This window comes from Anopheles moucheti, chromosome 2 (assembly GCF_943734755.1).
Source record: "Anopheles moucheti chromosome 2, idAnoMoucSN_F20_07, whole genome shotgun sequence".
Classification (NCBI taxonomy): domain Eukaryota; kingdom Metazoa; phylum Arthropoda; class Insecta; order Diptera; family Culicidae; genus Anopheles; species Anopheles moucheti.
This window is the reverse complement of record NC_069140.1, coordinates 87106900-87133738: the sequence shown is the minus strand read 5'-3', so window position 1 is coordinate 87133738 and position 26839 is coordinate 87106900. Positions and strand designations below refer to the sequence as shown.

The 26839-nt window shown below is 46.2% G+C and overlaps 3 protein-coding genes across 3 annotated transcripts in view; all 3 read left to right on the top strand.

The window, feature by feature from the left end:
- The window catches only part of LOC128299264 (catenin delta-2), a 36702-nt gene extending 21634 nt beyond the window's left edge, over window positions 1–15068 (top strand). The window contains exons 2-4 of the mRNA XM_053035167.1: window positions 8953–11135; window positions 11216–12034; window positions 12098–15068. Coding sequence (XP_052891127.1) covers window positions 9098–11135; window positions 11216–12034; window positions 12098–12105 — 2865 coding nt within the window. The 5' untranslated portion in view covers window positions 8953–9097 and the 3' untranslated portion in view covers window positions 12106–15068. The remainder of the gene's footprint in view (window positions 1–8952; window positions 11136–11215; window positions 12035–12097) is intronic.
- Window positions 15069–17521: 2453 nt separating this feature from the next.
- Window positions 17522–19654, top strand: LOC128297332 (phosphatidylinositol N-acetylglucosaminyltransferase subunit A). The gene is made up of 6 exons (XM_053032958.1): window positions 17522–17649; window positions 17718–18054; window positions 18131–18248; window positions 18315–18437; window positions 18518–19157; window positions 19233–19654. Exons 1-6 carry the CDS (start codon window positions 17639–17641, stop codon window positions 19438–19440), a joined length of 1437 nt encoding a protein of 478 aa, XP_052888918.1. The 5' UTR covers window positions 17522–17638; the 3' UTR covers window positions 19441–19654.
- Window positions 19655–19875: 221 nt separating this feature from the next.
- LOC128307041 (uncharacterized) lies at window positions 19876–26366 on the top strand. Its single transcript, XM_053044759.1, has 6 exons — window positions 19876–19889; window positions 20230–20309; window positions 20392–22020; window positions 23202–23734; window positions 23804–23947; window positions 24031–26366. The coding sequence occupies exons 1-6, from the start codon at window positions 19876–19878 to the stop codon at window positions 24742–24744; spliced, it is 3114 nt and encodes a 1037-aa protein (XP_052900719.1). The 3' UTR covers window positions 24745–26366.
- Window positions 26367–26839: the final 473 nt, after the last annotated feature.

Below are 26839 nucleotides of genomic sequence, written 5' to 3'. Positions count from 1 at the left end.
CCACATTTGCAAACCGATCCGAAAAGCTGCGCTGGGACCAATTCAGTAGTACCGACATAAAGTAAAGAAGCGTCGAAAATGACGGTTCCATAAAACCGCGAATATTTCCCCCCAGGGTTACCCCCGACGTCCACACAGGGGAACACAGGACCGTGGAGAAGTGTCAACGGTGTTTGGCGTGGTTTGCAAAAAAAAAACACACACGCAATGGCACGCGGGAAAAGGTCAATTTACGACGCCGCAGTGTCAACAACACAACGCGGCCCACCCTTTCCTAAAGTCGGGCAATTTTTTTTTTAGTAGAACAGCAGCGACGGGGGAACCACGGTTCGTGGCGCATAAAGTGTGTCGCGGTGTTTCTTACCAAAACCCTTTTCGCAGTTGGGAGTGGTCGGGCCGTGAGTGTGTGCGCATCAACTGATGCCCCGGAGTACAATTTGTGTATTGCCCTGCACTGGAGATTGGCCGGCCATCCGCGAAGCTCCTTGGGTTCCTTGAGTGACGTGTCCATCGCTGGTTGGTTTCTTGTGTGTGGCCAGAGGTGACCCTTCAGAAGTGTCCGGGTTTTTTTTTATTTACCATCACCAAATCAGTCTTCAAACCCTCTCCCTGGGGCCCTTGCCGGGATGGCAACATTATGCGCATCACCGTGTCGATTGTTGTCACGGTTAGTAAATAAAGTTGGATAGTTAAATGGAATTTTGCGGTGTTACGCGGCAGTACAGCTTATCTGCTTTGCACAGCTGCTCCATATGGAAGCATTTCGTGCCATACTGTAGTACTGTCGTGTGATTGGTAAACGATGTTCGATAAAGGGTATTTTTAAATTGATCAAACAACAATATTTTTCCAAGACGTTCTGGAATATTCAATGATTTTATTACTTTATTGAACTTACTTACTTACTCATTCGTTGCACTTATTCACTCCTGTCAATACGCATCAACTCATCAACATCTACTCATCATCAGTCCATCTCAAATAAGGCCTACTATGATTGCTCTGTCCATATGCAAAAACCTAAAACGACTATGCGGGCTTAATTGTCCGGTGTCATTCTACTCACCAATAGAACCAATAGACCAATAGCGATGATCGGAGCCTTGCAATTCTAGTTCGTTGTACGATACACTTATTTTTATTTAATATATAATCCCTTATCCCATCCCTTAATATTTTATCCCATCTAAACTAATCCAATAAACTGACTATCCAAGTTGACACTGACCTCTTTGCAGTAGAAGAAGGAGTATTGTTATTAAGGACTCCTTAGGTTATGTGGTTTTTAAAAGAAATCTCAGGTGTCACAAAAACAATCGGAAACCAACCAAAAATACGTAAAACTACGGGCCATGGTGAGAACATGAGTTCCCGTCTCTAAGTAAACTTTTTGGTAAACATCTGACTTTTCAAAGAACTGACAAGACAAGAGGTCTTTGTGCCTGAAATTTCTGGCTCTCTATGACGTATTGGTCCGGCAGAGATTTTGAACCCAGTACTGTCGTGTGAAGACCAGTGCCACTACCAATACACCACTGGAGGCCGTCTCAATTCCGAGAGCTCAATCAATGCACTTTTGCATCAATACCTAAGCTTGATGTCAACTTCTTTAATTTTGCAGTTATGATAGTTCATTGTGTAACTTACTTTAGTACTATTTCTGCTTACATGCAAGAACTCGCTGCAATTCTCCTGTATTTTGCTTTCTGCACAGTTCCAATTTTGAAAACTATAATTAATAAACTGTTAAAGTCGCGTTACGCTTCGGGTATTATTTTCGTTTTCTTTCCCCGCTTGTTATTCGACCTTCAATGATCTAAAATCAGTTTGGCACAATGTCGCGTTTCGACAGGTCAAATTTTATTTCGGATTGCATGGAAAATTTAAATTCCATCTCCTTGCCAAACGTGACGGTTAATTCCGCCGTCTGCTTACTATCAAACTCCACCCTCGATTGAATGTTGGCCAGTTTGAATTAGAATTCAATCGAAACCGAAATATTTCGTACGACCCACTAATGCCCGGGGACAACACCCCACGAGAGTTGTCCTTCAGTAGCTCAACACTACTACAGATGGGTATTGACGATGACGATCTGCTGATGGTCAAACCGATTTGAAGCCGCCGCGGGTCGCTAGAATGTATCGACCTTTGCGCATGTTTCTTTACCAACAATTTTCATTGCCTTTTTTCTCACGGTTGTGATTTTTATGGCAGAAGCGCGCATTTGAAGTGTGCTTCCGGTGACAACGATAGCCACCGCCACCGAAATGGTTGCAATCAGCTGTATTTGTGTGGCGCACAATTCAGTCGAATTTAAATTTTTGACAAACACGAATCACCACCTACGTCCACCAGCCTCGGGCTCTACCTGCGCAGGAAGGAAGAGTTATAGCTCCGATGAAAGCGAATCTTTGCCATTGGTCCAATTTCGAACGGGTGTCTCCAAAAACGTTACCGTAAAAATCAACGGTCGAACCTAGCGCATAAATCCCCCCCGAGGGAAGGGTTGTTTTTGTTTTTTGTTTGCCGCGGTGCCAAAGAGTGTCCAGGCATGTATTGTGCATTCATTACCCGGAAGTGCAGCAGTAAGCATGTTTTACTTTGCGCGCCACTCATAAATCATCGGTGCTGAGCTCATTTCGACCAAAAGTTCGGATAGGTTTTTGCGCTGTCAAAAGCTCGCGCATCTCGTGCTGTGCGTCAAGGCATTCGAGAGAGCATGCAAAACTATGAAACAAAATCACACGCCCGGTGACAGTATCCGCGCAACAAAGGGGGAAAAAAAGAACAGGAACGAATAAAATCGTGAAACGCTTTTGTCCACCACAAATATAGTAAAGCGTCAAACAACCAAAACGCATTTACCCTACCGTGGCGCATTTTCCCCCGGCCTCAAGCGGTACCCCCCTCTCCCCGGCACACCTTCGGGGCTGCATTTATTATGTTCCGTTCGAGCGATTTCTGGTTGAATAATTGATTTCAGCCGCGCAGACGGAAATTCGATAAAGCGCATCAAGCATTCGGCCGCTGCCTTTTTCCTCCGTCCCCCCTTCCCGCACGCTGTCGTACGGGAGGCTTTATGATAAATTATTACTCCTACTCTGGAAGCCAGTGATCCAAAGCCGTGTGATGAAATTTAGGAAATGCAAATGTTCACCGGTTGGCCGTTTATCACACGCCTCCCAGTATGCGTACGTCATTTCGGCGAGGACAATCTGCGTTTAAAACAGTTTCATACGCAAAAGCACTCCGTTTTAAAATGAAAGTGAATTAAACTTATAATTGGACGTACGGTGACGTACTGTACTGGTCAGCTTGGAAAACCCGTTGAAATGGGTGCAGGTTTTCTAACGAAATCATTTGAAAACTATTTCGGCGAGGACAATCTGCGTTTAAAACAGTTTCATACGCAAAAGCACTCCGTTTTAAAATGAAAGTGAATTAAACTTATAATTGGACGTACGGTGACGTACTGTACTGGTCAGCTTGGAAAACCCGTTGAAATGGGTGCAGGTTTTCTAACGAAATCATTTGAAAACTTTAAATAATGGGTGCATTCCCCAGTAAGTCAATGTACACCCACCAGGGTTGGGTAAAGTTTGATGGTTTCAAAGTATGCAAACCTCTTTCTCCCTCTCTCGTCGATCTTTACGAAACTTTTTCCAATTGATCTACGATATAGCGATGGGAAAGAAGGAACACGAACCTGATGGAACGGTGGTTCCGATGCTTACCTGTAGTGAACGACATCAGGTTTAAGACAATTTCGCCCTGCAATTTTTTTCCGATACCAAGTATAGCTCCCAGGATTCACTTTCCAAATATCGTTCTTTCCAACGACGCTCCAAATATCGCTCCTTGGAACTGCGCTCCAAATATCGCTCCTTGGAACTACGCTCCAAATATCGCTCCTTGGAATGATGCTCCTTCGAAATATCGCTCCTTAGAACTGCGCTCCTTCGAAATATCGCTTCATAAAACTGCGCTCCAAATATCGCTCTTTGGAACGACGCTCCTTAGAACTGCGCTCCAAATATCGCTCTAAATATCGCTCCTTTGGTCGACGCTCCAAATATCGCTCCTTAGAACGATGCTCAACACATCGCTCCTTGGAACGACGCTCCTTCGAAATATCGCTCCATAGAACTGCGCTCCAAATATCGCTCCTTGGAACTGAGCTCAAAATATCAAAAGTTCATTGCTTTGAAAGAGTGAACGGATTCGTTCCGCTCCTTTTTTTCGGAACTATGCCCATCACTACTGCGGTAATAGGTTTTCTAAAAGTTTCCATTTAAAGATAGTTTGAAAGACTTTGTCACCCAGCGACACCAGCAATTAAAATATTGCTGGAAGTCATACAACCTCTGGGAACGAGCGGTCCTCTGGTGGAGTGGTGTGTTAGCATTCCAATTGAATCCTTTGCTTGCAGACCTTTCAGGGCCGGACGAAGCCGGAGCTTGATGTGGATGACTTCTGCTGTGTGTGAAATACATTACAAAACATCGATCGGATCCTCTCCGAGTTCCTTCTCCGGGGGGCATCCGCCGGGGGGTTGGAATGCTATCCCTCACAAATGGCATACAGTGTGCCATGCACCCACCCGGTTGAGATGAAAGTGTAATAAACCACAACATTTCATAACCTAGCAACTATTTAATTATAGCTTGAATTAGTTTCTAATTGGACCCCGTACTCCTGTGCTGTGCGATTGTATTCCGATTGAAGGATTAATTTCGGTCCTGCGAGTGTGTGTGTGTACACAAACCCCCGGGTGCAGTAGAACAAGCAGCTGAGGCAGATATCCTGGTGCCGCCTGGTTTCATGTTTCCAATCCACTCTTCTCAACCATTAGCCCCGGCAGCCAGTGTTGTGTAGTGGCAGTTCTGGCGCGGATTGAAACTTTTCATACGCCCGGAGTAGTGGGATGACGGGCTTTTAGCCAGTGTCGTGTGCTCCAATAGCTTCAATAGTTTTGATAGTACGTTTCCCTTAGTACGTAAAACCGGTAGAAACTTCGTAATGAATATCTGCTCTAATTGCTTTTCCTCCTCTTCCTGGGGGAGCCTGCCCAGACGCGGCGGAATCCTTGATGTGTGTGCCTGTGTGTGTGTGCCGGCGGACGTTCGCTGGGAATGAATTTGAGAAGAATTTCCCAAGAAATGCTCAAGTGCACCATGCTCTGGTTGGTGTAGTGTATGTACGATGCGTTATCACACACTTCCAAACCGGATGGATGTGTTCTTCTGGAACCCCCCCCCCCCCCCTCCCCACGCTTTTCCTTGGCAGTCGAACTCTTACCCAAAACCCACACAAACCACTCTGTTATCGATGGTGTTCGGCGTTTGAAGTGGTTGTGTCGGTTTTGGTACGCAAGACCATCGCAAAGGCTAACCACGACTATTCCCCGTGTCCCATGCAACGTTCGTGATTTTAATCGAGTTTTATCGAGGGGTATGTTGCTCGGTCACCTTTTAAGTTGTTGTTGTTTTAATGCAAAATGGAAATGTGTATGCAAATTTTTGAGCGTATCATATTTATTGGAAACTAGTAATTATTACACGGCTTCACAGTTTCCACAGTGCGGAGAAGGCCTATGGGAATTCAAAAGTGATCTAATGTTGGAGCTACACTTTACTACAAATTTATCAACATTTTCAAGACGAGCAGCTAATTTCAATGCATTTATTTCGGATACATACCTCAGAAGAAGTGAATATTTAGCAGTGTTACTTGGGAGTTAAACAATACACTGGTGGTAATAAGTATAAACACAACACAACACAACTACCCTTGTACGCGTGCCCTAACATGTAATCCGACCTCCGAACAACTCGGTATACTCGGTACACTGTAATGCAAAAGGATTCCATAGCCTTGTTTTACCAAATGAATAAAGAATAAAGATTTCTCTTGTAGGACATGGGACATATTTAAGAGTTAAGCGCGATTTGACATACGAACGAGGTTGTGGAACGAATTCGGCTCGTATGTCGTGCTACCACTGTGTTAGGTATTCCTGAACCGCTAGTAATATTAGTATGATAAATACACCCAAATATATGAAAAGGTAAACAATAAATGTCATTTAGCGAAATTAAAGTTCAAAAAGACACGTTCAAAAACTTTGTTCATAACTAGCTTAAAGTGGGTGACGGATATTCCATCAATAGACGACAATAGACGAGGTAAAGTAAAACAGAAAATATGCTGCTTCCAGACAACAAATTGGATATATTCTAATTTGTAAATGTCATGTATGGCATCCGCGTGATATGAGTCGTTGACAATGAGCGACAATTAGAAACGGACTCTAGGAGGCCGTGCTTTTCACTTTGGAATCACGCGTATCGAAGTAACCTTCAGTATTGTAAGTTGCATGAAATAAAGTAGTTGGCATAAGAGTAATATACAACAGTAAATTAACTCGACAACTGGAACTTTCGTCCAACTTGCATGTCCGATTTCGTAAAGGGATATGAGAAAATCCGGTTGTTTCTATAACTATTGCAACCAGTGTATACCAACGCAGGGACGTTGTTGTTGTTGCATGTTGCTGTTACGAGCATAAATGATCAATCTTTGCACCATTTGCCACTGTGTTGCCGTCAATGAACGAAACGAAATAACCTCTAATTTTAGTCATAGAAAAAAGGATACGTACGTACGCAACCTCCCCAACTCTCGTACCACAGCGCCTACTGCGTCATCGTTATTGTTTTGTTCGAGTTTCTCCCCCCCACCTCTACCGGTAGTGGTGCTAAATTAGTATGAATTCAAGAAGACACTTAGCTCTCACGTGTGTGAAAAAGGCTTCCGCTTTCGAGCCCTCACTCTGCTCACCCTGCGCCGGCACATATGTTTATGTTGCTTTTTCGGTCCATCCTACTACTACTCACTGTTCCACCTATTTACGTCAGCTTAAAATGGTCCTTCGTTATCCCGGGGCTGCAAAGAAGATGTGGTGGCAACGACCAACGACAACCGAAATGCCAGAGCCAGAGCAAATTTACGTTCAACCTAATGGGGGGGTTGCGATGAGGTTCGGGAAATATCTCATGCTGCACCACCACCGAGGCAGCTACTAACGGCTCGGATCCCGCGGTTACTGTGAAAGATGACGCAGTTATTACGGAAGAGCCGAGATACGGAACATCCATTCGTTCGACACCGGGAGGAAGAAACACATCCAGAGGACACTTCAGGAAAAACTTGCTGTTCCCTCTTTGGCTTGGTTTAGAAAACTCCTCCCATGACCGTTATACCGTTAAGCGTGCCATTGCCCGACAGTATGGCGCGTACGAGTGTTTTTTGTTTTTGAGGAAAGATAAGAACAGGGAACAGGGAATTTGCCCTATACCACCACACACGAACGCGATGCGTCTCGAGTTTGGGCATCGTCTTTTTGGGAAGTTCCGCTTGTGCGCTTTATTATCTTCCCTGGTTTTCTGGTCCCGAAGCGTCCCGAAAAACGAAACCACCGCCGGTGAGTCAGCACGATGAAATGTGAAGGAAAGAATGTCAACCGAAGGCAACGCAGGATGGGCCGGTGAGAGGGAACACACATCGTTTCAACCGCTGCCCTGCCACATGCTCGGTAAAGTAACGAGACACACACCACCCCGTACGTGCAGCACGACACAATCGCACTTGACACTCTTCTGAGGAGGGCGCTCGGCGACATGATGATGATGAGGTCCTGCATGCATTTCGTCTGATGCAGGTTTTCCTTCAAGGGGGGTAGTGGATGAATATACACGAGTGGTTTCCAGTGTTGGTGGGAAGAGGGCCGATGCTTGGATACTGCTAATCCCGCGCTTGTCATGAATATATATGCTACACAAGGACAACCGTCTCCTTATTTTAGATCCTCCGCTAGACGATGATGGAAGCATCCCGATCCCCCATGGGTTCGTCACGGCGTCCGTCATGCCGTACCCCCGGGTGACGATGGAGGAGATAGCATGTAATTAGCGCTAAATGAAATCGCTGGATAATGAGTGCAAGCATGCACCGGCCGTGTGTCGAATCTGTGCAAGCAAAAAGGGTCGTCACGGGTGGTAAACATTTGTGTGTGGCGTTTGTTTTGTTTTTTTTTTGTTTTAATTTATTGTATGACAGTTTTTTTTATTCCTGCGAGATGGCATCATTCTGCAACGAAGCAAATGGAGCGAACATTGCATCCCAGTGGAATGAAATATATGCAATATAATGCTGTGACTGTGAATAGTAGGGATAAAAGGGAAAGAGTGCACACAATTGATGCTAGCGGGGTACTTACGGGGTCGTTTCGAATGCCGAAAATACGAATTTCATTTTAGGCACTGTTTTATAAGCTTCAACGTGGAAGTGATGAATTTTCTGGATGTTATTAAAAACTGTACCGCCAGGGAATGCTCTTTGCCACTAGCTTAACAGTGATGGGTTATGTTACACTGAAGGAAACGCCTATTCACATCGCTTCTGATTATGAATATCTGCTGATCAACATCCCAACAATTTCGCCTGCTAGTGTATTCCACCGGAACAACTAACTCATATTAGACACTCCAATTCGTAATTCGTTCTACTACAGTGTGATCTTCATAGACCTCATTGAGGTCGTCAATAAAAAGGGGCTCACTCAATTGTCCTTCTACACATATTGCAATAGGTATAGGTGCCAAACGGCCGTACTGTCTCAAGATGAGTGAAATTTTGAACTACTACTACTACTACTCCATCGCCCGATGATTTATCGCAGTCCTCTGTTAATTTTATCGTGTAAAAGGAATTAGCAAACAAGATTAGATAACACCAGTTAGCGATAATACGGCGAGCGGACGTGGAAGAAAAATATAAACATTCGAATACTCATCAATGTGTCACTATGTTTAAAGGTTTTCTAACCAAATACGTCGTGTGTCAATATCAATTTATTAACGATGCTTTATCTTCTCCATTTATTTTTAGATTCTCAGCGGAACGGAGCATCAGTGTAGTCTGTAGTGTTCGGGAAGAGGTGTGCTAACGCTTTACGCAAGAGTGATAGACGAAGAGTCACCAACAGTTTAAACTGGCGTGGTTGAAACACAGCAAGCGACTATAATCACCATCAATGCATAGTGAGGATGATTTAATTGCTCGAGCACACAACCAGCAAACGACACAGCAAATCACGACCATCACGAAGGTCGTACGCGAGGTGAAGCAGTTGGGACCGGATGCTGGACAACCGTTCGACTATGTAGCAATGCCTCTAGACATGGGAACCGACGGACAACCAATCGACTACGTGTCGATGCCGATGGGTATGTACACGACCCGGACGCAGTACTTGAACTTCAACCACATGGACCAGCCGGAACAGATGGTGGGCGGTCCGCCCCAATCGCATCTACCGCCGGGCACAAAGGTGATGGGCGGCGGCGGTGGCGGTGGCGGACCGGGCGTTCCCGGGTCAATGGGAGGCGGTGGTGGTGTTGGGGGCGGCCAGGGACACTATCAGGATTACGAGCATTACGCGCAGTACACGGACGCTGGGTACGATCTCGGACAGGCGGCACACCATCCGGCCCACGCGCAATCGTATCTCGGCGAGTATCAGATGAACGATCGCTCCAACACACCGCACACATCGAGCGAGAACAGTGAATCCTCCATTCCCATGCCGATGAGCGTACCGCAGATGGGCAATCCGTCGGCGAACCTGATGGGTGGCCCCGGTGGTTACCTCCAGGGCCAGTACGACGAGATGGGCGAATACGTCATAGCACCCTCGCAAGGTGGACCGGTCGATCGGCTCTACCCGGACAATCCGTCGGCAATGGTGTACGGGTACGTGTCGACGCCTCCGTACGGCACGATCAGCTCCCACATGGATCCGAACGGTGGTGTCGAACCGACGTACGCGACGAAGCAGCAGCTCGCGTACGAAGCTGCCAGTGCACAGCAGCGGGCCGGCGGTGGTGTGGTCGGTAACGTCGCACCGGACGGTTCGTGTTACTACGACGGGGATGACGATCTGCACCAGCAGCTATCGAACCTGCAGATACATAATCACGTGTTTTTACAGCACATAATCACGTCGCCGGGCGGTAACAACCGGCCGGGGGTGAGTGGTACCGCTAACGGTGGCGGTGGCGTCCCGGACGGTAGTGGCGGTGTGGTCGATATGGACGAGCAGCGCCAGATGAAGTGGCGCGATCCCAATCTCACCGAGGTGATCGGATTCCTCAGCCATCCGAACAACGCAATCAAGGCGAATGCGGCCGCCTATCTGCAGCATCTGTGCTATATGGACGACCCGAACAAGCAGCGGACGCGCACGCTCGGCGGCATCCCGCCGCTGGTGAAGCTGCTCGGGCACGAAAATACCGACGTCTTTCGGAATGCGTGTGGCGCCCTGCGGAACCTATCCTACGGGCGGCAGAACGACGAAAACAAACGTGCAATTAATGCGGCCGGCGGCATCCAGGCGCTGATCCATCTGCTGCGCCGGACGGCCGAGTCCGACATCAAGGAGCTGGTGACGGGCATCATCTGGAACATGTCGTCCTGTGAAGACCTGAAGCGTTTCATCATCGACGATGCGGTCGTGGTGATCGTGTCGTACATCATAATTCCACATTCGGGCTGGGACCCCACCAACCCGGGCGAAACCTGTTGGAGTACGGTGTTCCGCAACGCGTCCGGCATACTGCGGAACGTCAGCTCGGCTGGTGAGTACGCGCGGAAGAAGCTGCGCGAGTGCGAGGGACTGGTCGATTCGCTGCTGTACGTCATACGGATAGCGATCGAGAAGTCGAACATCGGTAACAAGATCGTGGAGAACTGTGTGTGCATACTGCGCAATCTTTCGTACCGGTGCCAGGAGGTGGAAGATCCCAACTACGACAAAAACCCTATTCCACACCACGGTTCCGATGGTGGGGTGAGTGGTGGATCGCACAGTGGTAGCGGTGGTGGTGCGATCGTAGTGAGCGCCGCATCTTCCAAAGGCGAAAATCTCGGCTGCTTCGGGGCGAGTAAAAAGAAAAAGGAACAGCAGGCAGCAGCTGCCGCTGCCCAGCAGCTGGCTGCCGCCGATAAGGACCACTCGAGTGCCAACGGTGATCCGGCACGAATGGCGTACAAAAACACTGCTCACTATAAAGGTACACGTGTGCGGGGAGACGCATCTCTTCGGGGCTTCTTTGCGCTTGATGGTTAACATGCTTTTCTTTCCCTGTTTTAGGAGCCGAACAGCTGTGGCAACCAGACGTTGTACATTCTTATCTTGCCTTACTGCAGAGCTGTTCCAATCCGGAAACGCTTGAGGCGGCGGCCGGTGCGCTGCAGAATCTGGCCGCCTGTTACTGGCAGCCGAGCATAGAGATCCGGGCGACCGTGCGCAAGGAGAAGGGTTTGCCAATCCTGGTCGAGCTGCTGCGCATGGAGGTGGACCGGGTGGTGTGTGCGGTAGCGACGGCTCTACGCAATCTAGCAATCGACCAAAGAAACAAGGAGCTGATCGGGAAGTACGCGATGCGCGATCTGGTGCAGAAGCTACCGTCGGGGAACCCCCAGTGCGACCAGGGCACGTCCGACGACACGATAGCGGCCGTGCTGGCCACGCTGAACGAGGTGATCAAGAAGAATGCGGAGTTTGCGCGATCGCTGCTGGATGCGGGCGGTGTCGAGCGGCTGATGAACATGTCGCGGCAAAAGTCGAAGTATACGCCGCGCGTGCTTAAGTTTGCCAGCCAGCTGCTGTTCACGATGTGGCAGCATCAGGATCTGCGCGACGTTTACAAAAAGCACGGCTGGAAGGAGCAGGACTTTGTGACGAAAACGATAGCGTCGCGAAATCTGAACAGCAGCAACGGTGGCGCAGGCGGCAGTTACAGCGACAACTCGCCCAACTCACCCAACAACACCCTCAACCGTCCGATGGCATCGCAGAGCGGTACCAGGTACGAGGATCGCACCATGAAACGTCAACAGGGATCCTCGTCGGCGAACAATGGTGGCCAGGCCATGTCTTTACCTCCGGGCGATGGCACCATCAAGATGGGTACGTTTAAATTGACCGATGGGATCGGTATGAATCGTATTAATGGTGGTTTTCTTCTCGCAGGAAGATGAATGGACATGCTATCGGCCACCGAGTACTGATAGCTCTAATTGTGCAGATATCGCATTTAAGCAGTGACACATGCCACCAACCGTAATCTCCGCTGTGAGATTACGCTTAGAATCGAAAGCGGGAAAGACATATTAATGTTGACACCACACCACACAAAGGTGTGACGAATGGTGATGCCACCCAAAAGGAGTTCCAGTAGTAGCATAGCAGCAGCAGCAGCAGCAGCAGCAGCAGCAACGCGTGTGTGAATATAACCGCAAACTACACACCAAGCATCTCACGCTTTTCCATCTTCGGTGGGGAAAGGAAATGGAGACGACATGGATGGATGGAGTTGGATAGTAGAAGAGTATTGTTTTCGTTCATTGCACTGGCTTCCAAATTCTCTTTCTATCTCTCTTTCTCTTTCTCTCTCTCTCTCGACAAACACACACACACGCACGCACACAACCTGTTCCAATATTATTCTTCATTATTAACCTCAAAGTATAGCTGACATCCATTTGTCACAACCACTAGTAGGTAGCGTAGACAAAGTCATGTAAGCAGATAGTGTACAGCAAAGCAAAAAACAAAGAAGGATTATTATCTGTAGTGTTGCTCTTCCCCCGATTGGTTTCTGTAACATTCGCTTCAGTGTGGGATGTTACTGTTGGAAATGGTGTGGGACACACATGGAATGGAATGGTTTTACGCGATCGCACGGCGCCATTACCTTGCCGCGTTTAATGGTGCTCATTCTGGGTTTGTTGGTCTGTTTGATGAAAACCTTTTTTTATGAATTTCGTTTGATCGGAATATCTTCAAGCAGAAGGGTATTAGCAAATAATTTGTTAAAATATTCCACGAGGAAAATACATTCGTGGAGAATGTTAAACAAATTCCAATGCACTTTCTTAGCTTAGTGTACCTACCGCTTCGTCGTTCTGTACTTTTTTTTTAACGGATGGAACCTCGTTTTAATTCAATCACAAAATAGGAAGAATCGATGTGATAAACCATATTTCCTACTGGTTCCTAGTGTAAAACTGTGGAGTTCAAGCACAGTAAGGACATGATTTTGGCACCAATCGTTTTTATCCAAAAAATCCAACCAATAGTGACCGATTCAACAATCCACCTCTATCTACCCAATGCATCGGTCTCATGCACTATGTTTTCACTCTTAACATCGATTGTCTTATCTCAAAAAAAAAACAAGCGTAGAACATAAAATGGAACACCGATAAGTCTTTTACACGGATGTGAAGCAACTGGATTATTATTAAATTCTACAAAACATATAGTGGCTGGTAAAATAAGATAACTTTACAGCGCATAACATTACCATTATCTTACCTCCCCTTTTTGCAAATGAGAACAGGAGAGCATATACAACCAAACCAAACGTTTGAATGCACATAGTGGTGCGCTCGCAAAAGAACTGAACAAATGGTGTCGTTATTCAACCCTCAACCTATGTTTAAAGCAAAAACATTCCTCAGTATAAGCTCACAGCAGCGGAACGAACGGAAGCGTACAATCGCGTCGATTAGTGTCGATTTTTTGGATCTCTAATGCATTAAGGCTTTAGTATGGGAAGCCATGCCGGGCAAAAGGACGGACGGACCTACGAGTCGAGAACCCGCAGTGTGTGTGTGTGTAGTGGTGTGTTCAAGAGTGCACGGGTAATGGAGCGGGACAAATACGGATAAAGGCATGACGCATCACTCTACCAGAGACACTGTTGACAACATTAAAATAATCATTCAAGTCATTTAACGAAACGATACATCTCTTAGCGGCAAAACACACACAAGGATCAATGTAACTCACGTTAAACGAACGACATATTTATCATCATTACTCTGCATACGTATTAAATTGAACCTTTTTCCCGTAGTCCTGCGGTTGGCACACGGGGTTGCAGGTGGAGTGAAGCAAAGAGAATTGCTAACGACAACACACAAGAGGGCTCGGGGGTGTGTTTGTGTGCGGGGAACGCACGCATTCCAACATGAGAATAGAACGCAAAAACGCATACACACAAACGTATTTATTATAGGCATATTTGCACTTCGACAGTATAAAAAACCCGACACAAACACGCCGAGCACCATCCTTGCCGCGAAGAAGCAGCATTAAGCAAAATTATTCCCTTTTCATTTTCGTTGTATTGTCTCCATGTTGTACAGCTCTCCTCCTTCCGGGATAGTGAGCACGAAAGCTCGAAGGGCCCACAGCTGTTTGGGCGCACCTACGAACCATGGGGGTGACATGTATGCGTGTGCAGGACACAAACCTCCTCCCCGTAGTGTGTGCAGCCCATTCAATCAATTTTACTTCCCCGCACTCGAACTTACTCTCGAAGTACGATTGAAGCGATTGAACAATGGAAACAAACACTATGCTAGCTCAAAAGTAAATATATATATACACACACACACACATGTATTGCGACAGCAAATAATGGAATATTTGGAAATGTACTAAATACTATCGTGTAAAAGAAGGGACAGCAGGAACAAACGTGTAGGTTAAAACACAAGTAGCTCATATACAAAATTCAGCCATAGCACTTAACGAGGCACGATGCCGTTGTCTTCTACACTTGACTGTTAGCCGAAAACCACAAGCATTGCTGGCCGAAAGGGGGCACATAATCACAACCACTAATTATTAGTTGATTTGGTCCATTTTCTAGGTAACCCCCCCAATCTACATCACGTGCGCGCCTCGGTGCTTAAAATCGTGCATTTTCCTCTCTATCTCTCTCACACACACGCTCACACATACATACACTCAGACTCACCTTTCACACCTTTCCGAGAAGCAAGTAGAGAAAGTCGGAAGATATACAGTAAAGTAAGCAAAACAAATTAAAAAAAAAACAAAAATAACAAGAAAACAGGATAACTTGCAAATGCAAATGGAAATGAAATTTCTTCGAACGATTTCTTCGCTCCTTCACAATTGAATCGAATCTGAATGTAGAATATTGATATAAAATTACAAATTCATACACGCAACAACAACAGCAAACAAAAAAAAGAAAAATCGAAAGCAAAAAAGCAGCAAATGTGTGTGTAATAGTGTGCAGGGCGAAAGGGGATCTGCATGAAATTGATGAAAAACTCCAATACATAAGGTAACAGGAATCCGGGGGAGAGGAAAACTCGTAGCTCATGCATGAAACCAATACCCACGCTGTGAAACAAAATATTGACTAGGAATACATAAAATACATTATAACTGCAAAAGAAAAGGGGAAGACGTAAAAAGCTGCAAAAGTGAAACAAAACAAAAAAAAAGCATAAAACACATACACACACACAAACACCGAAACACATAAAAGAAGGTAGAACAAATGTTAGATTAGGAGTAATTATACAAAATAACACAAACCAGAAAGCAGGAACATACGGTCAAAAGCGAGGGCAGAAAAAAGAAGGCAGAAGAGAACAAGAAAACAAACCCGTCAGCGAAGCGATTCACTTTCCCACCGTGTAGGTGGAGAATCGGCAGTTCGTCGTGACTCAAGCGCTCAAAATCCTGTGCAAAGCATCGTAGCATCCTCACCACAAATCCGTTGACCAGGACCCGGGTGTGTGTGTGTGTGGGGGTCATTGGAACGAGGAAGCGCTATCGGGGAAGTGGAAGCGAAAACACATACTTTAAACATTACACGATTTTACGGTCAATTTTATCATATAAAAATATACACAACAATGCAGCTAAAACACCCCCGCTCTAGCCCTAGTCCCCGTGGAACACAGCCGCGGGAAAGGTGGTGGTTGGTGGTGATGAGGAGTTAAGGAATCGGGTAAGCGAACGATCGAATGGAATATGATGCCATAGGGAACCGAGGTAGGAAACTGAGGAAGCTTCGTATGTCTAAATGTGGTTCGCACATAATTGATAGCCGCGAGTTATTACTTCCATTTTCAAGAATTTTCCAGAACAAGAACTTCTTAGTTTCCAAAAAATATCATGCAATCGTACAACACAATGGATTAGTTTAGTATTGTTTTATGCTGCTGGCTGGAAAGTGGTTCAAACAGACCGCAATGATGGGTTGTAATTCATTTCTGTTGAAGCAATGTGCAAAAACACTCAACTTGCACACGACGTAGAAAAGAAAAATGCTTTGAAGCAAACGCAAATGGGGGAGACACGCTAAAACATGCAACGTGATTGAAAGGAAGGTAAAAAGTGGAAAATTGGGTTAGCAAACAAAATAGACGAATATAAAAAAGACAGAAGAAAGGAAATGGTGGAGAGTGCAAGAAGGAGCGACGATGGAAAACCGAGCGTGTGAGGGGTTTTATACGACTTACCCCAATTAGTAATCTAATGAACAAGTTAAAACGGGATAGCACATGACAGGGTAATAGCGGATCGACGCATAACCGATAGCCGGCGGTGTGCGCGTGTGTGTAACAACACGTATGTAGCTGAATTATTGCAATTCCATCTAATATACTTAATTATTATCTTAACCGGGTGAACAAAACCCTCCCCCGCCCCTCCCGGTCGTGGTGTGTGATGGTCACTATTGCTGATTTTGACACTATTTTGAATTAGCTCTTCCGTTGGATGGTTTTATACTAAGATGTGTATTAGTTATTATGATATATATATATATACGTTTATGTACTGTGCGTAACATTGTTTATTTTATTTTATTTTTGCCTGTATTCCAGCGGGGTTTAGGATAATATATGCATCTACCATTTTAAAAGTGTAGTTTCTTTTCCGTTCAAGAAGAGAGAGAGAGTAGTGCTGATTTGGAATGGCAAAGACGCGCAAGGATATTAATGGGGGAAGCGGGTGAGGAAAGACAGGACAGGGTCCCATTTTGTCAACACACTCATTACATCAGAGGAGAGGCATGAATTGTCTCAGACGTGTGGATATTGGGGGAATGGATCGTTTGGGAACGGAAGGAGAACATTCGGACAAGGAAACAGCAAAACTAACACAATGAGGACAACAACGTGTGTATGTGTGTATGTCCGTTTGTGCTCTATAAAGGTGAAGAAAACTCCTGCTGCAGAAAAAAACCGCAAGCAAAAACAACAAAGCAACAAGGTATATTTTAAACCATGAGTAAGCATACAAAGAAAATGAGTTTTTTTTGAAAATGCAATAAAAATAAATTATTGATATTCAAATAAAACATAAGTGGGTGCGCGGGAAAGTTACTCATTGTGATGGACCACATCCGAACCTGCGTGTGGGAAACTCGCTCGTTTTACATGAAAAGGTACAACCCGGCACCAAGTTGACTTGGCCACTAATAAGCTGTGTTACAAATAGAGCACTCACTGTACGTTCACGCTACAAGTCGATGTTCGCAATGATTTGAAATCGATCAAAGCAACACGAAGAGTGTCGATATGATTCAGCCTCTGCTATTTTCCACTGACAGCGTATTGCAAACCTGCCACGGAACGGAAACAAACATTGGTTTGCCAAAAATATATCCCCAGAACGACGACCCGGATTTTCGGGGAAAGCACGTACCGGCAGAAAGGCATTCATGGAAATACGATGAAAATATGGTAGGTATCTATTCGGTGGGTTTCCTTTTTGCAGCGAATGTATTCACGAACGCGTCCTCCCGTTGCAGCATGGCATCGGACTTCTTTTACCCAAACATGGGTGGAGTTGAGGAGCATATATTTAACCTCTCGCAATGTTTACTTGCCCGCGGCCACAAAGTAATCGTCATCACGCACTCGTACGGCGACCGAAAGGGTATCCGGTACATGACGAACGGGCTGAAGGTGTACTACATTCCAATCAAAGTGTTCTACAATCAAGTTGTGCTTCCTACGATGATCTGCAACATACCGCTCCTGCGCTATATTCTACTCCGGGAGCAGATCGACATCGTGCACGGTCATTCCGCGTTTAGTACGCTAGCACACGAAACCATGAACGTGGCGAAATTATTGGGACTAAGGGTAATCGATCAAGCTTACCTGTCCGCTGTGTTACCAGCGAGTTTATAAACGTTTTCGTTTCATCTTTTACTTGCAGTCTGTGTTTACGGATCATAGTTTGTTCGGGTTTGCGGATTTGTCCGCAGTGGTTACAAACAAGTTTTTGGAAATTTCGCTAGCCAACTGCAATCACTGTATATGCGTGTCACACACGGGTAAGCTCCTGGCCGTGCACTGCCATTGGCATCGTATGTTTATTTGTGCAATTTATCTCTTTCCAGGGAAGGAAAATACGGTTCTACGCGCCAAAGTACACCAGGATAAGGTTTCTGTGATACCAAACGCTGTCGATACGGCCTACTTCACACCGAACCCATGGCGTAGGCCCAACGATGATGAAACAAGTAAAACCGCTACACTTGAAAAGAGTATTTTGTTTGTGTTTTTTCGGTTATTGATTTCACATTTCCTCTCTTTCAATCAGTCAATATAGTGGTTGTTTCTCGGCTCGTGTATCGGAAAGGCGTCGACCTGCTAGCTGGAATATTGCCAAAGCTCAAACATCTGCCCAACGTACACTTCATCATCGGTGGTGACGGACCGAAGCGAACGCTGCTGGAAGAAATTCGCGAACGGAATAACATGCAGGATCGCGTGGTAATGCTGGGTGCGCTAGAGCATGCAAAAGTGCGTGATGTGCTGATACAGGGCCACATTTTCCTAAACACCTCCCTGACGGAGGCATACTGTATGGCTATAGTGGAGGCCGCCGCCTGTGGCTTGCAGGTGGTATCGACGAAGGTTGGTGGCATTCCCGAAGTACTACCCACAAGTCTGATTATTCTTACCGAACCGACCGTCGAATCGGTTTATCGTGGTTTGTGCGAGGCTATCCGGCGCGAGAAGGAAAAGAAACAAATCACCAGAAATCGATATCTGAACGGATTCATTGACGGACACGTGCCGACGCCTTCGCGAACGTCCTACACCGGTTTGTGCGCTTTCGAGCGTAATCAAATCGTAGCCAATCTGTACAACTGGAACGATGTCACCGAGCGGACGGAAAAGGTGTATAAAACTGCGTGGCAAGAAGCACCGGCCACGCTTGAATCAATGATGAAAAAGTAAGACCTGATTCTTTTCGCCACATCAATTCGATTGAATACTTACTGACAGATATTCCGTTCTTTTCTTTGCAGTTGCCTGAAGAGTGGCGTGTGGCCATTTGTATTAGTAATTTCATTGTGCCATCTTATCTTACGGTTCCTCGACTGGTTTGTGCCTCGCAGGAATATAGACATGTGCGTTGCGGAAAATCCATTCCTCAGCCCGGATTACGACCGACAGACGGCACCGGAAGATGTTCTTACTACGACGGTACGAAAAAAGCGAGAAAAATTTTCCTGACGGCAAGCGGCCCTTTGCTCGGTGGACGAATGATTTGCTGCAAAGGGCTGCCGCTGAACGCTTCGCACAACGCGTTGATTACGAACTGAGTATTGAGACGGAAAAAACATCCCATTTGTGTATTTATCAAGGTGGACTTGATTGCAAACCGTGTAGCTAATTTTATGAGACAATTTTGCTAATAATTAAAACAGTAAATATACATTAGTTCTTGATATTATAGCACAGATTAACCGCCTATTATGTGTTTACGCAGCCTATCTGTTACCCTTTTGAACTGAAAGAGCTCGAGCTTCGTCGATGTCGACTTCGGCAGTCGATAAAGTTGCGCTCAATATGGCGACGTCGACGAATGCGCTGATGAACCGACCCGTTTTTCCACGGTTTTTAGCTTGGTGCGCCAAATGACAGCGATTGTCAAAATAGCCCATAAAGATGTCCGAGACGAAGTAAGTTGAAGCGATTTATTTCTACAATTAATCTACTTTTAGGAAAGTTTGTACGCCTATTTTGAGTTTCAAACATCCGGCATATGTATCTCCTGTCCTCGCGATTGCCGGTGGTGATAAATTTGTATAGTTTGGTGTAATGGAAGCGAGTACAGAAGCGTTTGTAAAAGTGGCTCTGCCGTTCCCTATGCTTTGTACATGTGTTCGTGGTGGTTGGCTTGACGGCAGGATGCTTCGCTAAATTCGGCAATCGGCAATTATATTCGGCAAAGGACCTTCAACATACGAAGCGATGTAATGTTACTAATAGTACTGCGATTTGTTTCTTCCTCCTCACCAGTGACGACTCGCTTACCTTCGATTTGGGCAACGATGATCCTGCCATTCTTAATGAGGACGAACTGCTGCTGTCCGACGATGGTAAGCTAGTAGAATAAAATCGATTTTCTCCCGACCCTCACTATAAGCACGTTCGGCATGGTACGGTTTTTTTTGTTTGCAGAGAACGGCATCAAACTCGACCAACCGGATGAGGATTTTCTCCTCGAAGACACGGACGATTGGGTTAGCAAAGAGTTAGCGTCGAAGGAAGGTGAACCGACGGGCAGCAGCAGTGTTGTGGTGAAGGATGTGCGCAAGAATGATGACAGTCCATCGCAAAGTGTATCCGCCAACAGCCGAACGTTCGGATTGCAAAGTGAACCTAGCAACCAGTGCGATGAGAGTGACACCGCACACGATGCCGGTTACCATGAAAGTTTGTGCCCGCCGGTGCCGCAAGCGGAAGTTGAACCACCTATCGAAGTAAACCGAACAAGGGACAGTGACCGAAGTGCCGCGAATGCGACGGATGAAAGTAAACTGTCCGCTAGAATCGATGAGATCGAAGTGAGTGTTGAAACGACGTCTCCCACAACCACGGGCGACGATGCGGGTGTTTTTGGATTCGATGAGCCGCATCCCGTTCACGATTTGATCCCGGTCGAATCGAAAGAATCATTACGTTCGACATCATCATCAGGGCTGGATGATACATCAACGGTGGCCTCATCGGTCGAGTACAGTACGTCTGTTCAAACGCTTTCGGAGGCATCCCCGCAGTCTAGCAGAACACGCCTAACAGAAAAGACAACCGCCAGTGAACAGTGTGATACGACATCTTCCGAGGAGGTGCTGTACCTTTACACAAATAACCAGGATCCTGACGGTTCGTACGATACGGATGAACTGAGTGAAAAGCGTGGCTGGAAAAATGAAACGAAAAATGATGTCCGTCATCCGATGCATGCTCAGCATCTTCATCAACAGCAACACCATGGTGCTTCGGGTTCGGCTGGAAACCGACCACAGGCAGGTTATGGGAAACCCGGCATGAAGCATCCGCTGCTGCCTCCGCAACAGCTCATGCAACACGGTTCCGGACTGGTCGCACCGAATATACTCGGGCCACATCGGCCAAACAATTTCGGTGGAATGCATCCGGGTGCCCGGATGGATTTTCGACCGGGCAACCGCCAACGCTACCCACTGCGACCCGGTTTCGGGCCTGAAATGATGAACCCATTCCGCGGCATGGGCCGAATGAACTTTCCGCCCGGACCACTCCCACCCGGTATGCATCCCGTTGTGTTAATGCAGGGCGGTGGGCCCGGTGGCCCAATGCCACCAATGCGAGGCTTTCCTTCCCGCGGTCATCCGTACGAAATGGGACGACACATGGCGCCACGTTTGATACGTCCAATGGGTGGTGCGAATGGGCCACAAATGTTTCGCAATGCTGGTCCACCAGGTGGTCCAGGAGGGACAGTGAAAGTTTCGTCAATTGGCACGCAGCAGGGACCGTTCGGGCCTTCGGTATCGCAAGGAACGCAGGGTCAGGTCGGTAATCCGGGGACCGGCATGAATGCAGCACCGCCACCTCCGCAGTCGCTTCTCTCCGGAACATTCGACCCTATGACAGTAGGGGGTGGAAGTGGTGCAACGGGTGGTGTTGTTAGTGGTGCAAGTGGTAGTGTTATTGCCGGTGGAACTGTCGCCAATGTTATCCAGCCAGCACCCGCTCCCGTTCCCGGATTTCCACAGAAAGTGCTGATCAATCCTAATTTTAAAGGTGGTGTTGAGGCGGTCAAGAGTGAGTATAACACCAGTTTACGTTATCACTGTATAGCTTTCACTATTCGATTATGTTTGTCGCACGTTTCACTAACTTTTGCTAGGTTAGTTTGGTAATGACGAATTGGAATGTTACTGTTTAATTTGGTAGATAGTAATAGACTTACTACATCATAACCGTATGCATTAGAAAATGTGAACTCTTTTCAGCGATTTCCTTTACGAGTTTTCTGTCACCTCGTGAAGAACCCAGTATTGATTTCGTGTTTTCCTACTATATACATATACAATTTGATAAAACTATTATTAAATTTGTAACAGCAACAACCCAGTTAGACAATCGTTTTAAAGGTTTTGATCAAGCTGCATGTCTCACACCGGAACGTGAAGTGTTACATGGGGAGGCATTTCGTGTTGTTTCGAACGTGATCTCTTCATTCCCGCTCGAAAACAGCGAAGAAGTACTTCGTAAGATGAACTTTGTTACGTGAAATTGTCAGTCGAGCCCCGCCTCATCTGACCAGTAGGCAATCTCTCAAACTGAGGATTTGAAAAAAGTGTTCAAATGATTAATATTTTACCCATCGGCGAAGGACAAGCCTCAAACCGAGGATCTAATCTAACACGAAGAATCAGTTTATCACCAGGGCCATGAAAATGCTAAACTAAATGCTAACATAAGCATTTGCTTATTTATTTGTTATTACATGATTGTTTCACTCATCAACAGCATGTTTGAATGCTATTAATTTACATACCGACTGTATTTGCCATTTTCGGCAAACAAGAGCTGTAAAACGCTGCGATAAACTGTACAAAAGTTAAAGAAACAATCCATTGTATGATGTACCTGTGTGTAATTGTATGCTGCTTTATGTTATTTTAATTGTTAAGTTCTAGAATTAAGCTATCCTATTGCGTTAATATAATTTTAAATCCTGGTAGTTAGTTGGCGTATACGCTGCGAGCTTGAATCATTTATTAACTCTGTGTTAATATTTGTGGTCGCTGGGTTGTTTTTATTTCTGGGTTTTTTTCCTTATTTTATCCTTCGACCCAACATGCTAGCAAATAAATAAACCTGCACATTGATTTTGAAGATAAATGATGTCTTTTCTGTTTGGAACACGGAATAGACGGTGTGAGATTCTCTTTTTAATGCCCATACATCAATGGTTTCGTCAACTTCGAACCTTGCAGATCAGTTAATGCGTGATGCAGCGCTCAGTTCGCAGCAGTTTGTGGCCGGCGTTAGTGCCCGGCACGTAAGTGACGCCGAGCTGTTGCGCCAGCAGGAAGAGTTCATCAATAAAAACCGCATCGAGGTGGAAAAGCGGCGACACGAACGTTCACCATCCCGGGAGCGCGAGCGTGATCGAGACCGTGATCGCGACCGTGCCAGATCCCGTGACCGGGAACGTTCGCGCGACCGTGAACGGGAACACCGGGAACGTGAGCGGGACAGGGACCGTGAACCGCTGCGTGGCCGGTCGCGTGATCGTTCGAGGGAGCGGGATCGCGAGATGCGGCCGCGATCGAGGGACCGGGACCGTGAACGGGAATACTCACCGCGCAGGTATCATCGCGGTGGCAGCAGGGATCGGGATCTGAACCGGCCCGGTCGGAGAAACTTCGGGCGGAGTCGAAACGCTAGCCGGGAGCGGGATGACGACAGTCGATTCCCGAAGCGTCGAAAGAGTAGCGACTACGGCGAAAACCGTGGACACTACGAGGTAAGTGAGTGGATCCGATCGCCGGCCCGGAACGGTTGTTAAAATCCTTTTTTTATCCTTTCTTTTTAGCGAAATGATGATGATGAAGATCCCGAAACGAGGGCTTATCGGATGGAAATTGAAAAGCAAAAAGCCACACGCGAAAAAATGTTACGCGAAAAAGAGATGCGTCGAAAGCGGGCCGCAGAGGAGAAGCTTAAAACACGATCAAATGTAAGTGGACAGAGTTTGGCCATTAATTTGTGCTGTGAAATAGGGCTTAAGTATTTCTAACTATTTCGTTCTACAATAAGCAGGACACAAAACCTCAGGAGAACACTCCACCCAAGCTGACACCTTTAGTCGTGACGGAGAAAAAAATTATTACCCTGAAAAAGAAATCGGAACCGATCGCAACGGAACCGACGCGCCGATCACCGGTCGAACGCACGAGCACCAACGCCCGAACGGTGATCGATTCACAGGATCGCTCCCGCACGCGGCTCGAAAACGAACCGCACTCGAGCGATGGCGGCACCGAACGGCAGCGCCACAATAGTGAACTGAACTCGGAAGCAATCGAGCTGGATCTGCTTGAAGAATTGCTGCTCCGTGAACCGACCCCGGAACCGATGCCATCGAAACCGAGAGTAACGACCAGCAGCGGTCAAGTGTCGACGACGAGTGGTACGGCGATGGTTACCACCTCCACGAAATCTGCCGACAGTGGCGCAGTGAAGGGCGGCCGGGAACGGAACAGCGCAGCAACGATCAACAACACGGGAGGGGGAGCAGGAGGAACAACGGTTGGCGGTGGTGGTAGCAGCCGACGAATCGTTTTAATGAAGCAGACCGGCGAGCGGAAGGACAGGACGGATGGCGGCGGCGGGTTGACGGCCGGACTGCACCATACAACGGCGACCAGCAGCCTCAACAACCGGAAGCCACGCATCTTCGACCGGCTGGACAAGCGGATCGGCGTGAACGAGGCTGACAAGCGTAAAATTCAGAGGTTAGTCAAGGATAATTAACCGTTTCTCTGTCCCGCAGTCGTCGTGAAACATTATCCTTAGAGGGAATGGTGTTATCTCGAATGCACACCAACCCTGGCCACACATTCGCGTATGCAAGTGTGAGTGGGTGAAGCTTCTTTCGCGGGCGGGGGGGAAAGCCGTTTCGGAGCATTTGTTTTTGGAAAATGACCACTGATCGTGCGACATTTTGTCTAGGACAACCTTATCGTAACCCAGCTCTGATGGTTACACCAGAGTTGAATAGTCCTTCTGGATGAAAGTTTGTAACACCCTGTGCATGGTGGTGGTGAACGTATTGTTCACGTAGATGTTAGTCTTATCAAGTAGGAAGAAAGTTAAAAAAGTGCCACGTGCCACTTTGGGAATATCTTTTTTCATAGAGTTTTTTTTTGTTTGTATCACTTTTACCATGTTTCATAAACGCTTATTTCGAAACACACACACGGGAACGCGGTATGGAACAGAACGTTCAATTCATTTTGTCATTAACCGAATGGGGCGCAGCGTGTGTCGGAAGTGTTTTCACCCAAATTGTGTATTAAATTGGTTCTTTGTATCACATTCGTTTGATACCACCTTCGCATTGGAAAAAGGCGTCTAGGGGTTTCCCCGCACTAGTAATCGTGACCGTGAATGCATTTGTTTTGTTTAGTTAGATTACTTTTATCGCACATTTTACTGATCGGACCAATTATTTTTCCCTTATTTTAAACTAAACGAAGCTCGTTCATTGTGGTTGTTTTTGCAAATATTTTTGTTTTTAGTAATTCCATTAAAAATCCTTTCTCTTCAAACCATGAATCAGAGGAACGGTCACGGTGTGTGTGTGTGTGTGTGTTTTTAGGAGGTCACTCCGTGTGGGCATAAGAAGATAATAGTTGTGTAAAGTTTTAGGATTCGGTAAGGTTTTTCTTTTTTGTTTTGTTAGTTATATTAAGCCAACAAATTCAAACAATTTTATTGTGTACGTAGTTTAATAGTGTTGCTTTAGCTGCAACTGAATTAGTTGCCGACGGTTAGCAACGAGCAAACCCCTCAAATCAGTAATGGTAGTAATGTGAGGGGGTGCACAGACTTGACAAAAGAATAATAACACTCAATATAACAAACAGATAAAATTACTAGACCTATAGGATGCAAGAGAGAAAAAGAGATAGAAAGAGAGGGAGAGAGGGAAAGAGAGAGAGAGAGCGAGAGAGAAAGAGTTAAAACACAAAACGGAATAATGAAAACAAATGAGCAGGGTTTAACAAAACCACTTTATAGCCAAACTTATAATGCTCCACATTTTTCCCCCATTTTATCAAAATTCCCAATCCGATGCGATTGCTGATATTTTTGATAAAACCATTTGCAAATTTCTGCTCCTTTCTTCCCCCCTCCCCCCTCCCCCTCCCCCTTTCCTGGATCTTAATTGTAACTCATTTCCAAACAAAAACAATTCAAGCACACCGCAATTTGCCGGAACGCACTACTTTAAGATTAACCAATAAAATAAAAGTATGGAAAGCTGTTCATTCAAATACGTGTGAGAAAGCGTAGCCTAATACCAAAAACAAACCCAACACAACGTGATTTTATTCGTGTAAATACCCCCTTCCAATTGCCTTCTATTAATTAGGTGTTATCGTTTTTTTTACTTTCTCTACACCCCCCAGCCGGGGTAAAGAAAAAGGGATTGTATCTTTTTGTATCGGTTCGTTGTAGTATTCTATTGATTTGTTTTATTTTTAGAATTATGATGTTAATAGTATTAGGTGCTAAGTAAGCGTGTGTGGACGATGGAGATCGAAATGGATCGTGCGCGATCGTTCGCATAGTGTTGTGCTAGCTGACGGCACAAACAAGCAAGGCTTACGCACGTCAGCGTAATTGACACGGTACATACTTGTTAGTAGCAATAGTAACCAAATCTTAAGTTGTCATATGTCAGACTGTGTGGTAGCGAGCAGCAAGGTGCATCGACGGGCAGATCCCGTGGTAGGGATTTCGCTGTTCACACAAATGCCACTAGGGTAGGATAGAGCGCGGTTAGGCAATGTGAGAAACAACAGTACAGTACAAAGCAACACTGGAGCGTTACGTTTGGCAA

Bases quoted from the DNA above. Each gene is read 5' to 3' on its own strand.
- LOC128307041 (XM_053044759.1), top strand. The intron at 20,310-20,391 runs GTAAGCTAGTAG...TTTTGTTTGCAG, and splicing joins ACTGCTGCTGTCCGACGATG to AGAACGGCATCAAACTCGAC. The intron at 23,735-23,803 runs GTAAGTGAGTGG...CTTTCTTTTTAG, and splicing joins AAAACCGTGGACACTACGAG to CGAAATGATGATGATGAAGA.
- LOC128297332 (XM_053032958.1), top strand. The intron at 18,055-18,130 runs GTAATCGATCAA...TTTTACTTGCAG, and splicing joins CGAAATTATTGGGACTAAGG to TCTGTGTTTACGGATCATAG. The intron at 19,158-19,232 runs GTAAGACCTGAT...TTTTCTTTGCAG, and splicing joins CTTGAATCAATGATGAAAAA to TTGCCTGAAGAGTGGCGTGT.